Source organism: Pleurodeles waltl, chromosome 7 (assembly GCF_031143425.1).
Source record: "Pleurodeles waltl isolate 20211129_DDA chromosome 7, aPleWal1.hap1.20221129, whole genome shotgun sequence".
Classification (NCBI taxonomy): Eukaryota; Metazoa; Chordata; class Amphibia; order Caudata; family Salamandridae; genus Pleurodeles; species Pleurodeles waltl.
This window is the reverse complement of record NC_090446.1, coordinates 1,054,892,520-1,054,904,895: the sequence shown is the minus strand read 5'-3', so window position 1 is coordinate 1,054,904,895 and position 12,376 is coordinate 1,054,892,520. Positions and strand designations below refer to the sequence as shown.

General features: G+C 45.0%; 1 protein-coding gene across 1 annotated transcript in view; it reads right to left on the bottom strand.

Annotated features, from left to right (window-relative positions):
• The window catches only part of ERN1 (endoplasmic reticulum to nucleus signaling 1), a 371,447-nt gene that overhangs the window by 52,513 nt on the left and 306,558 nt on the right, over window positions 1-12,376 (bottom strand). Inside the window, exon 20 of the mRNA XM_069199936.1 lies at window positions 6,942-7,065. Within this exon, the coding sequence (XP_069056037.1) occupies window positions 6,942-7,065 (124 nt within the window). The remainder of the gene's footprint in view (window positions 1-6,941; window positions 7,066-12,376) is intronic.

Genomic DNA, 12,376 nt, shown 5'->3' with positions numbered 1-12,376 from the left:
TTGAAGATTCATCTTCCACTTGTGCACCCAAGGCAGATGTTCTGCTATTAACTGAGGAAAGCTGTAAATAGTCCAAAGCCAAATTGTTGGTTAATGTTGCCAGCTAAGGTGATTGAGTTCCCTGTTTTTGGTTCTAGTATATGGCAGTCATGTTGTCTGGCTTTAATAGGACTGTTTTCTTTTGAATAAGCGTGTAGAAGCTATGACTGAAAACTGTTTAGCTGTCAGATCTAGGTAGTTGATATTCCAACTCTGTTGCTCCTGTGTCCAGGTACCCTGATTAGTCAAATAGCTGAGGTGTGTTCTACAATTCAAGAGGGAAGTATCCGTGGTATTGATCCAATGCAGTACAGGGTCCCGGAACAGCCTACCCAAATTTTGTTCTTGTTTCACCTGAACCTTGGGCTCCAGCAACAATAGATGTACCCCACTGACTCTCCACTTGTGATCATTGCCTCACTAGATACTCTTGTAGGGGGTGTATGTGTAATTGTGTCTGAAGTACAATTAATATATAGTCACCCAAAAGGTTTCATCAAAGCCTTCATTAATGGGTCGTGGTTTCTGAAAAAGGAGCAGCAGCCTATAGAAAGCCATGAGCTGCTCTTGGTTTGGGTATGCTTTGCCTGTCACTGTATTTAACTCCTAGAACATGCAGGGTTTGCTGGAGTTCTAGATGTGACTTTCACATTATCCATGTACCGAGCTTGTCTAACAGTGACAATGGCACTTCAGCGTGTGCCAGGCATTGCTGTTGACTGCTGACCATTATCTTCCAAATGTACAAGAGAAGATGTATACGGTGTTGCTGCCTGAAAGTTGTCTCAGGCCTTGGGCCACAGAGGGGGATTTCTTTTCTTGCTGCTAATATTTGGATAGGAGGATCCTGTCAATTTTCTGGTGTACAAGTTTGCACTTGTGTTTTTGATGGTTTGCTATGTTTTCATCTGCTGTGTAAATAGAGGACTCTCTACTATCCTGTGTTACATTTTAACATCTCATATTTTAATATATAGTGCTCTCCACTGTTGTGGGATTGGCTGAAATAAACAACATGAAAAATGTTTTTGTTATGATGCTGTATGTGTATATGTGTGTGGTAAAATTAACTGGAGTGCTTCTTGTTTGAAGTGATCTTGAGGACCATTAACTATTCAATTATTTGTATAGCCCTGAATGTAAAAATACTCATTAGCCATGCTGGATATGCAGTCTCTCCTAGCAAGCCTTGGTTCTATGTGGTTGGCCTCTTGTAGATATGTATGTGCTAATCTCTCCCAGTCTGTAGGAAAAGACATCACGGTGGCTTATGCCCATTAGTTATGGCCAGTGCTCTTCAGTTATAAACAACCAACTTGCTTGTTTTTAATGCCTTGTGTTCTAGACCAACACCCACTCTATTAACTAGCTGCAGGTGCTCCACCTGTTTTCTATTCAAATGAATATTTTAATTAAACTGACAAATGGGTCCAAATGGGTATTTGGGGTGAATCATTCCATTGATAGAACATTACATATTTTACACTGAAATAGCTAAATGAAAATGTTTCAGAGTGAACATTCTGGCCAAGAAAGTCAATAGGATATTCTGTATTAAGGCATTTGAGACGCAGTGTGATAGTTCAAAATCAAGTGAACAATTCCCCGCTCATGACCAGCTGACAAATTCTTGAGCTTGGACTTTCTACACCACATTAATTGCAAGTGTACCTTCCCTTCCCTTGCTAGAGGTTTGCCAGAAACCCAAAAGCAAAAACTGATTCTGAATGAATTAATTAGGGACCAAATTTCCCCATCACTGAGTTGGAGAAAAGCAGTTAGACTTGCCAAATAGCAGGATCGCCGTTTTGTCTGTATTGCATTTAAGTGGTTTGACTGCATTCACAAAACAACTTCAGTGAGACAATTTTGGAAGTTTAATTCTGAGCCAAGAGACCTTTTTGTCCAATGATAGTATCAGCTGCATATCATCCACCTATGATGTTGGAGCAATTCCAAAAGAAGTTAGCAAGCATGTATATATTGAATAATGAAGGGCTAAGTGATGAGCCCTGCGGAACTCCTGATGCCAATGATATTCTGAAGTTCAGAAAGGTCCTAACTGACTACTTGTCCCCTACCGGTTTAAAAAGATGTAATTCAGGACTGGGCTTTCTGAGAAATGCCACAGTGCTTGATTCATTGAAGGAGTATGGAGTGTGAGATCGTATCGTGCGAGGCTAAGATCCAATAAAATCAACAATGCATTGTTTCTTGCGCCCAGTGTAAGATAATGGTATCAAAAAGTTCTAACAGAGCTGATTCTGTAGAATGCTTAGGGCAAAGACCAGATTGCTGGGGGTGAACTGCATTAGAATTTTCCAGAAAGGAAGTTAGTTGGCTATTGACAAATCTTTCAAGCACTTTGGTTTGCGCCAGAAGCAATGAGATGGGGAGAAGGTTGGACAGTGTGGCAGGTCTGCAAGAGATTTTTGTGCAGGGGTTTTACTATGGCCAATTTCCGGTCTGGGGGGGGGTGGGACCCAGCCGTTTATAGTGAAGAGTTAAGAATTTATTGAGAAAAGGGTTGACAATGTCAATGACCTTATGAAGTATTGCAGGGGAACAGGGGTCGTTAGGACAACCAGATGTACATGAAAGGATGGTCTGTCATGGCTGAGGGTGAGATTACCGGAAAGGCTCCCAAGGTTGTGATACTTGCCTTAGAGGGGGTATCTAAAACCACAGTGAATAGGGGATATGATGGTGTGAAAGCCCTGTTGAATGGCATGTATTTTCTCTTTAAAAAAAAGAGGAGATCTGGTCACAGAGTGTGTGAGGGGAGGAATGTCCCTAACAAGTGCACTGGGCTGTAGAAAAGATTTAGAGATACTAAAGATAATTTTAGAGTCATACTGAACCTCTTCAATCTGGGCAGTAAAGTATACTTTTTTTAGCTGCCTTTATCTGGACATGGTATAATTTCTGTGCTGTTTAAAATGCTGCAGGTCCTCGGGATCGTATGTCTGTCACCATTTGCTTTTTAATTGCTTGCAGCACAGCCGCTGCTCTGCTACAATCGCAGAGAACCATGGCGCTGAAGGGTTGGGCCTGTGCTTCTTAAGAGACATTACAGGGGCAAGATCATTAGCTGTGTGGTAATCCAGTCATTAAAGAGGATCAGGTCTTCCACTAAGAATCCTGTGGGGGTCAGAGTGGAGGGGGTTAAACATGAGGTTAGGGTGGGGTCAGTCATCATTTTGTCCCACTTAACTAGGGTGTGAGGGCCCATAGTCGTGATGGTGGTGGGGGTGGGGGGGATATTGGAGTTGATAAGGAGTCTGAAGGGGATAAGATTGTGATCTGACCAAGCCTAGTGAGCTGGGGTTTCTACTACCAGGTTAAGATTATTAGAACAAAACCCATCCAGGGTCTGTCCTGCGATATGCGTAGGGGAGGTTACCAGCTGATTGAGGCCTATAATGCTTAGGGTAGCAATAAAATTGAAAACGTCGGGGTTGTTGTTGATCTCAAGATGATAATTAAAATCCCCAAGAACAGTACAAATAGTATATTGAAGTAGAAAAGGTGCCATGGCTTCTCCCAAATAGCCCAAAAAAGTAGATCCTGGGGCACGGCGGACAACAGATTAGGCCACCTGCAAAGGATTGAGTGGGACTAATATTAAAACAAAATCCTAAACCTTATGCTCCTTTCAAGGAGTTTGAATCAAAAGTACAGCATTGGAGTGAGTCACAGAAAATGATGGCAAGGCCACCTCTGCAACACTCCTCTCTGTCACACCTACGAATCAAGTACCCTGGGGGAAGAGTTAAGGCAATATCTGGGTTACACCATTCTTTAAGTCATGATTCTATAATAACAAGAAGATCTAAGTGGAGGTCTTTGATCAAGTTGTGGACCTTCTGTGCATGTTTGCTAAAAGAATTGGCATTAGTAAGCCCGCCTAATAGCGGTATTGGCAATGTGGGCATGAATAATAGCAAAGGACGGCTCTGCTGACAAACCAATCTCACCTTTGCACATGATAAAAAATAATATATTCTCAATAGGAGATGGGTCCCAGATGTGGCCACAGTGAGGAATCAAAATGCTTAATACATTTCAAGAAAGCTGGGGAGAATTCCTTCCTTGGAATGACATGGGCTGTCGCTGGTCGCGGACCGGCAGCAGATGGGCTTGCCTTCAGCGCAATCACGCTTCACGCCACATATAAGGGCTGCAAGTTCTAACAGGCTATGCGTACCTATTGTCTAATTCATCCCCCTGGCCAATCAAGGAGTATCTATCAGTGTCAGCAAGTAACAGTTAATACGGCGATTACCAAAAACAAAGATTCCCCAAAATAAAATGCCTGGTACTGCTAAAAACAATGTATTTTTTTAAAAATTTACAAAATGAGGCGCGAGTTTCGATTACGAGCTTGATCGCACTTCACCTCACATATAAGGGCTATGGGCTCCAACAGGCTTTGCCCACCTATTGGTTGATTGGCTTCCCCTGGCCAATCAGGAAGTGTCTATCTGCATCAGCAAGTCACATTTAATGCGGCAACTGGCAAAAACAGTCATAAAAATAGAGTGCCTGGTGCTGCTGAAAACAATGTATTTATTTTAAAAAGGTTTGCAAAATGCTGCATGGGTTCAGATTACGAGCGGGACCGTGCTCTACACCACATATAAGCAGTGCTTTGAAAGGGCAGGTACTGTCCGGTATGGAGTACCAGCCCTTCTTTAATTTGAAAGGGAGAGTACCTGTACTTCTCAGCACGGATACAATATATTTAATGGGTGGAGTACCGGCGCTTACCGGAAGCACACAGGTACTCTTAATAGTGAGAACCTGCACTTCTAAATTTCCATTTAAAACACTGCATTTTAAGGGCTACTGGGCTCCAACATGCTCCGCCAACCAACTGGCTGATTGGCTCCCCCTGGCCAATCAGGTAGTGTCTATCGGCATCAGTATTCACAGTTTAATATGGCGATTAGGTAAAGAAAGATTCACAAAAATAAAGTGCTTGGTACTGCTAAAAATGATGTAATTTTTAATAAAGGTCTGCAAAATGCAGCTTGGGTTCCGCTTAGTTCTAAGCTAGAAATTTAGCATCTGAATCTCTAAGGAATTTACTTCTGACCATCTAAATGTTTAGTCTAATTTCAATTGAAGCCATTCAGAAACCTTCCTTCAGGAGACAATATAATACTAAAGTGCTCAAGTGTTCTCTCTCTATGTAATGCTGATGCTGTTGCATACTTCATGGCATACCTACCCAACACAGGAGTCAACGGGTGGGAAATGGGTGTCACAGCAGGGGTTATCCAGTAAGTACTGGTCAGATCACCATCATTTGATTACCCTGTATGGAGATCTCCTTATTTCCACTCTTAACACCTCATTTCATGCATACAAGCTAACTCCTCGAATAAACTTTAAGAATAGTTAGACTTAAAAGATCTGAATCTCTGCAGCCCATGTTTTTTCCGACTATATATATATATATATAGCAGGTCTGTGTGACTAAAAATGGATTGTCACATAAGAGCAATCAGGTTGGGTTATTCACAGCAAATCTGACAATTTTACTTTGGATTCGCCTACAAAGGTTTTGCACTTTGGGTCATTATTTCGTTTGGCTCCAGCAACCCACTTGGGGCAAAATGAAAAAATTGCAGGACAACCACAACCAGCATGCACTGCTCACTTGAGAGGCCCACTGGGGCGGACTAGTATTTAAAGAGACTAATCAGGTGCCTGTAATTAGACAAGCTGAAGCCATGCCGGTCTTTTCAGTAAGAAAGAGATGCCTGGAACACCTCCAGCACTGGCTGCACCTACGAGGGTGAAACACTTTTATATTTTTCTCTGCTGAAGAAAGGATTGACCTTGAAACACGTGTCCAGAGATGATTTTATAACTTAAGGCCTGGAATAATGAAACTGCTTAAAGAATTCACTGTGAGTTGCTGGCTTTGCTTTTCCTTCCCGTTTATATAACCTGTTGGGAGTGCGCTTTCACATGAGGACAACTTCGTTTTTTATATATATATATATAGAGATATATAGATAAATGGTAAACCTGTGCTCAAAAGCTCATTTACTTTTAGAGACTGTGCAATGTCAACACAACCTTGGAAATTATCCATGCAGAGGATTTCTTTCTATATCTTGTGCAATCTCTGCATTATTTTTGACATGTAAAGGCCTCAGGCACATGATTGACCAAACCAAAGGATCCCAGCAGGATTCTTTGGGTGTTCATTTAGTGATTATCTCCTTTGCCAGTACCCACTTCTCAATGTGTCTTTAGATATGCAGCTCTCTTTGGATCTGTAATCCCCTGTACCTACCTTAGACACCTACACTAGGATGATATTGGTTTCTAAACTATCTCAAATAAAACTGTGGTGTGACCAATAAAAGATGCACAAGATAAAGGTATAGATTAGTACAGCCTTTACAATTATGTTTCAGTTCACTCCCTTCGCACACTGAAAATCTGCCATTCTGTTTGATCTCCAACCCTAACTAGCACATCATCAAATTTAGAGCAGTTGTTAAATACTGGGAGCTTCCAGGACACTTTCTTACCTTGCATTATAATTAGCAATATTCGATTTGCACCCAGCATTGTTCTAGAAACTCTGTACTTCTAGTACACCTCCCACTACAGTTCTACCTCATACTACCACATAATGCGTAGGCGTAAAGATGCACTTTTAGTATGTTCCTCTTAAACCTACTCTTTGGAGACAACTCTGAAAAGGACCACAAGTAAAACTTCACAGTATTTGACAATATTTGATTTTCCTACAAAACTTATTCATGTACTGTGGAGTACACCCACCATCAGAGAACACACAGAAAAAAGAACCAACAATTAAGGATATGCAGCTACATGAAGCTGACAAAGTGTGCTACATAATTATGTGCAATGATTACCTGTTTGTAATGGAACAGTTATGTGCTCCCTCCAGTCCATTTTCACCACCTGTCTTCCACCTTTTTCCAACTGCCTTACTATTATCCCATCAAGTGATTCTTTTTCTATTCGGTCACTGACATCCTGAAATAAATTGGAATTATTACAAGAGTACCACAAACACATTTTTAAATGAAAACTAAAATCCTATGATTTACTGTGCTGTCATGTGCAGCTATTTCAAACAAACCGTTTTAGTAATTCATGTAGTTCTAGCTTGCTTCCTATAGGATGCTTACTCGAATGGATTTGATGTTTTACCGAACTATATCCATTACCCAATTCAATGTACTCACTTTACTGACAACAGAAGGATAAAAGGCTGGGTTGCCAATGCTAGGATTCACATTTTTAACCTGCAGGCTGGACATAGTTGCCTTTTAACTGTAGCTGAACATGTTTTGGGGACGCTCTGTGTTTAGATGTGTTCATCAGACCACTTTTCAAGACTCATGAAAATGAGGAGGCAATCAATGACAGCATGCAAACAGTGAAAATTGGGGGCTTGACAAAGCTGGAGGTCAGACATGCTGTGTCTCCACCGAGCTCCTGCTGCTTAATCCCTTCATTGCCCACTATAGCCACCTCTCCAAAAGCCCGTGCCTCCAAACTGCATTCTTAGCAGAGCAGTGAAGCAAACAAGTGACGAAACACAAAGATTATTTATGACTAATACAAACTTCTGTTTGCAGGCTTCTCAAAACAATTCTGGCCTACCGAACAACAAAAATGTGTCAGTCTAACAGGGTTCTGGCATGATAAACCTGCACTGGCAAAACACATACATTTGGCTTTAATGTGCCAATGCATATAAATACAGGCATTTTACAGTTTTTGTGCATTATGTACAGACGAACAAGTAACTTACCTTCGGTAAAGCCTTATCTGGTAGAGACTATATCTACCTGTAGATTTCTTACCTTTAAATTCTCCCCGGGCATTAGACTGAATCCGGAAGATTTTTTGTGAGCAGTACCCCTGCATGCCAGTAGGTGGCATCAATCAGCTCTAAGTCTGTCGTCTGCTTCATGCGCGCCAGAAAGGACATCGCGGTTCCTATACACACATGACCCAGGCATGCAGACGTCTGTTTCTTTTCACAACTTTCCACGCCAGAAGTGTGGAGCCTTGAACAACACTAACCACTAGTGTGTCTAAACTAGGGCCCTGAAAGGGGTCATCCCTGTCCCTAGAAATCCGTTCGCAGAGCGGGGAGGACGGGTGGGTCGTTAAGGAATCTGCAGCTAGAAATAGTCTCTACCAGATAAGATGTTACCAAAAGTAAGTGACTTCTTACTCTGACAGAGACATCTAGCTGCAGATTCCTTACAGACAGTAATGTTTGGTAAACGTGTGCAGAGATGCCCTCGTTGCTGGTTGGCAGATGTCCAGGACCAGAACTCCGCAGTGGTCGCAGCTTTAGCTCTGGTGGAATGAGCATGCAAACCACCAGGAGGTTGTTTCTTGGCCAGTGCATAGCAGAACTTGATGCAGAGCACGATCCAGGAATAGATGGTTCGCTTCTGCACTGCCCTACCTTTCTTCGCACCTACATACCCCATGAAGAGGTGAGTGTCCATCCGGAACTCACAGGTACGGTCAAGGTAGAAAGCCAACGTTCTTTTTGGGTCCCGGCGGTGGAGTCTCTCCTCTTCCTTAGAAGGATGTGGGGGTGCTTATAAAATAGGCCACATGATCTATTGGCCTACATGAAAAGGTGTGACCACTTTTGGCAGAAAAGAGGCCCTTATGCAAAGCACCAATTAGTCAGGATATTACAGGTGTAAGGGGGGGTAGAGAGGCTTAGATAAGGCCTGCAGCTCACTCACTCTGCAGGCAGATGTAATTGCCACAAGGGAGGCTGTTTTCAGTGTGAGAAGCCTGAGGGGACAATTGTGGAGGAGCTCGAAAGGAGCACACATCACAAAAGTCAAAACAAAATTAAGGTCCCACTGGGGCATAATAAATGGAGAGGGAAGGAACGTAAGAGTAAGACCTTTGAGTAAGTGATGTGCAACAGGAGACTTGAACAAGGATGATTGAGAAGGCAATCTCAAAAAAGCATAAAGAGCAGATAAAAAGCCCTTAAGAGTGCCCAAGGCAGAGCCCTGCTGGGCAAGGGAAAGAATGAAAAGTAAAGCCTCAGAGAGAGGCAGAAAGGGGAATCAAAAGATGTTTCTGCACACTGTGCCACACATTTCTTCCAATGGTGGGCGTACACTGTCTTTGTGGAGGGACGACTAGCTGCCAAGATGATGTTACAGACATCGGGAGGAAGGTCAAGAGCTGACAACTGCCACTGCTCAATCTCCACGCAAGAAGGCGGAGTGGACAGGTTTGTGTGAAGAACTCTTCCCTGCTGCTGCAACAGCAGATCCTCTCAAGGGGCAGTCTGATCGGAGAATCAATAGACATGCTCAGTAGCTCAAGTTACCAGACTCTCTGTGCCCAGTCTGGGGCCACCAGGATGACTTGGACCCGGTTGTTCCCGATCTTCTTGAGAACTCTGGGCAGGAGTGGTATGGGCTGAAAGGCGTACAGGAGGCCTGAGCTCCAATCGAGATGAAGTGTCCCAGAGCGAGAGCAGCCTTGGCAAGTCCTGCGTCCAAAACTGCTGACATCTCGGTCGAGGCGAACAGATCTAACCACAGCTCTCCCCACTGCTGAACGAGAGCTTGCACCACCTCCGGATGGAGACACTATTCATGATCCACTAGGAGTGAGCGGATGAGTTTGTCTGCTCTGGCATTTAAAGAAACAGCCAGGTGTTGAACCACCAGGGAAATGCCCTGCTGTTCAAGCCATATCCAGAGGCGCAAAGCCTCTAGACAAAGGGTCCACAACTCCATTCCGCCCTGTTTGTTGCAGTACCACATGGCGGTGGTGTTGTATGTGAACACTTGCAATGGCCTAACCTCAATGGAAGGTAGAAAGGCTTTCAATGCCCTTCGGATCGCTCGGAATGCCAGCAGATTGATGTGGAGTCCTGATTCCACAAGAGACCACAGTCCTCTGATCCTGATCCTGACCTCTTCTGTCACCATTGCGAGATCTGGTTGGGGAAGGGAGAGGGGATCTGCCTTTCACTCATTAACTGTTTGTGAGCCACCACTGCAGATCTTTTGCTGGACCATGTCGGAGAGACTTCCCTGATGCTGCGCCCACTGGAACTTCAGGCCGCACTTCAGAGCCCGCATACGCCATCTGGCATGTGTCACAAGCAGGATGCAGGAGGCCATGAGTCCCAACAGCCTCAAACACAGTCTCACCAATGTTTCAGCCTCTATCCTGGATTTCGGTATCGTAGCCAGAATACCCTGGACTCTCCGCTCGGGAGGATAAGCCAGAAACTGCAGTGTCCAGAACAGCACAGATGAAAGGGAGCATCTGAGAGGGAGCCAGGTGTGACTTTGGCACGTTTATAGTGAAACCCAGTGAATGCAGGAGGTTAGCCGTAGTCTGGAGGTGGGAGATGAAAGCTTGGGGTGAGCTCGCCTTCAAAAGTCAGTCGTCAAGATAGGAGAAGACGGACACCCCCTGATCTCTGCAGATAAGCTGCCACAACAGCCAGCACCTTAGTGAACACCCAGAGGGCATTGGTAAGGCCAAAGGGGCATACTGAACTGAAAATGCTCATGGCCTACAGTGAACTGCAGGTAATGTCTGTGGGCAGACAGGCAGGATGGCAATATGGAAATAAGTGTCCTGCAAATCCAATGCTACCATCCAGTCTTCTGGGTCTAGGGCAGACAAGACCTGATCCAATGTGGGCATTTTGAACTTCTCCTTCTTGAGGGAGAGAATGAGGGCTCCTAGGTCTAAAATGGGGAGAAGACCCGTGTCCCTTTTTGGGAATATAAATATAGCGGGAATAACAACCACAGCCTACTTCTGGCATGAGGATCCTCTTCAAGGCTCCTTTGCCAAGAGAGCAGTGACTTCATCATGGAGAAGGGACCGATGATCTTTAATCATCCGGTCAGGAGTTGGTGTCATGCCGGGTAGCCTAGCAGGGGAGGGAGTAGCCTCTTCGGATGATCTGCAAAACCCACCTGTCTGAAGTTATGGACTGCCAGTGGGGCAGCTGGTGAATCCTGCCACTGATTGGGTGTTCATGGTGGTACAGTGGCAGACTAGGAGGGATAAGGGGCATTTGGGATGGAGGCAGACTGACCAGACCACTGGCCACCTGATCTGTGAGGTCGGTGGATACCTCGCTCTTGTCCATGCAGAAGCTGGCCAGGATGCACGGTACGGTGGCAAGAATGGAATTGGTGTGGCTGGAGGCCCCTTCCATAGCCACGAAAGACAGATTGAGGAGGACAGGGGGCCGCTGTAAGGCGCAAGGACCAGGCCATGCCCAAAAGGCATGCGGTGTTCCTGGACGGCAATTCCAGGCTGCCGCAAGAAAATATTATCTCAATTTAATCCAGCCTCTTGGATGCCTATTCAGGAAAGCTGTAGGGAAAGCACCTTGGGAAGAGGAGACTTGGACCATCAAGCTCACGGGGGTAGGCTGTTGCATCAGGAAACCTGGGTCTCCGAGAGAAAAGTGATGGTAGGGACAATCATTCTATTCACAGGAACCTCTGTGTTGGGTTTGGACCAGGTACCCAAAGAACGTCCGTAAGTGCATCATTAAACAGGAGTAAGGGTTCGGATGTGGAGACTCCTGGTTGTAGCACTTCTGTTAAGATGTTAGTCTTGACTGCCACCGAGGGTAGCTGAAGGTCTAGGATCTCAGCCATCCTCCTCCGTAGACAAGGTAGTGAGAGAAAGCATTCCAGTATCTGGAGAAGTGTCCAGTCCACTGACTTCACCCAGATCCTCACTCAAGTCCATCACTTCTTTATAAGGCTGGTATTCTAAAGGGTCTAGCGATCCCTCCCAGTCCTCCTCAAGGTCTAGCCCAAGGGAATAAGGCTCAGGATCCAACCTAAGACAAGACTCCTGTCGGCACTGGAGCCTGCGGCAGGCGACACCAATCTGGCTACATATCTGAGTCAGGGATGACAATGGGGATGGCATCGCCGGTGGGCGCCAGGAGTGGCCAGACTGCCCAACATGAGGCGCGTGGTGTCATAACTTTCTTTTAGCTGGTATGGGGGTTGCTTCTCCTCCTGGAAACAGTGGGAGGTGCAGTCGGCCCCGGTGCAAATTCCGAAGAATGAGGCCTTCAATGAGGACGCTCCGTCGTCGCATCGGCAGAAGGACATGGAGAAGTCAAAGAGAGCTTTGACTTCTTACTCTTTTTCTTGTGCCTCGACTTACACGATCGCCCGAGGGACTTGGAGAGGGATGGCAATGACTTCGGACTTCATGACTGGTCCCAGGACCTCTACCTGCCAGAGTCATGAGCCAGGCTGCCATCTGCTTCAGGGCCTCTCCCCCAAAG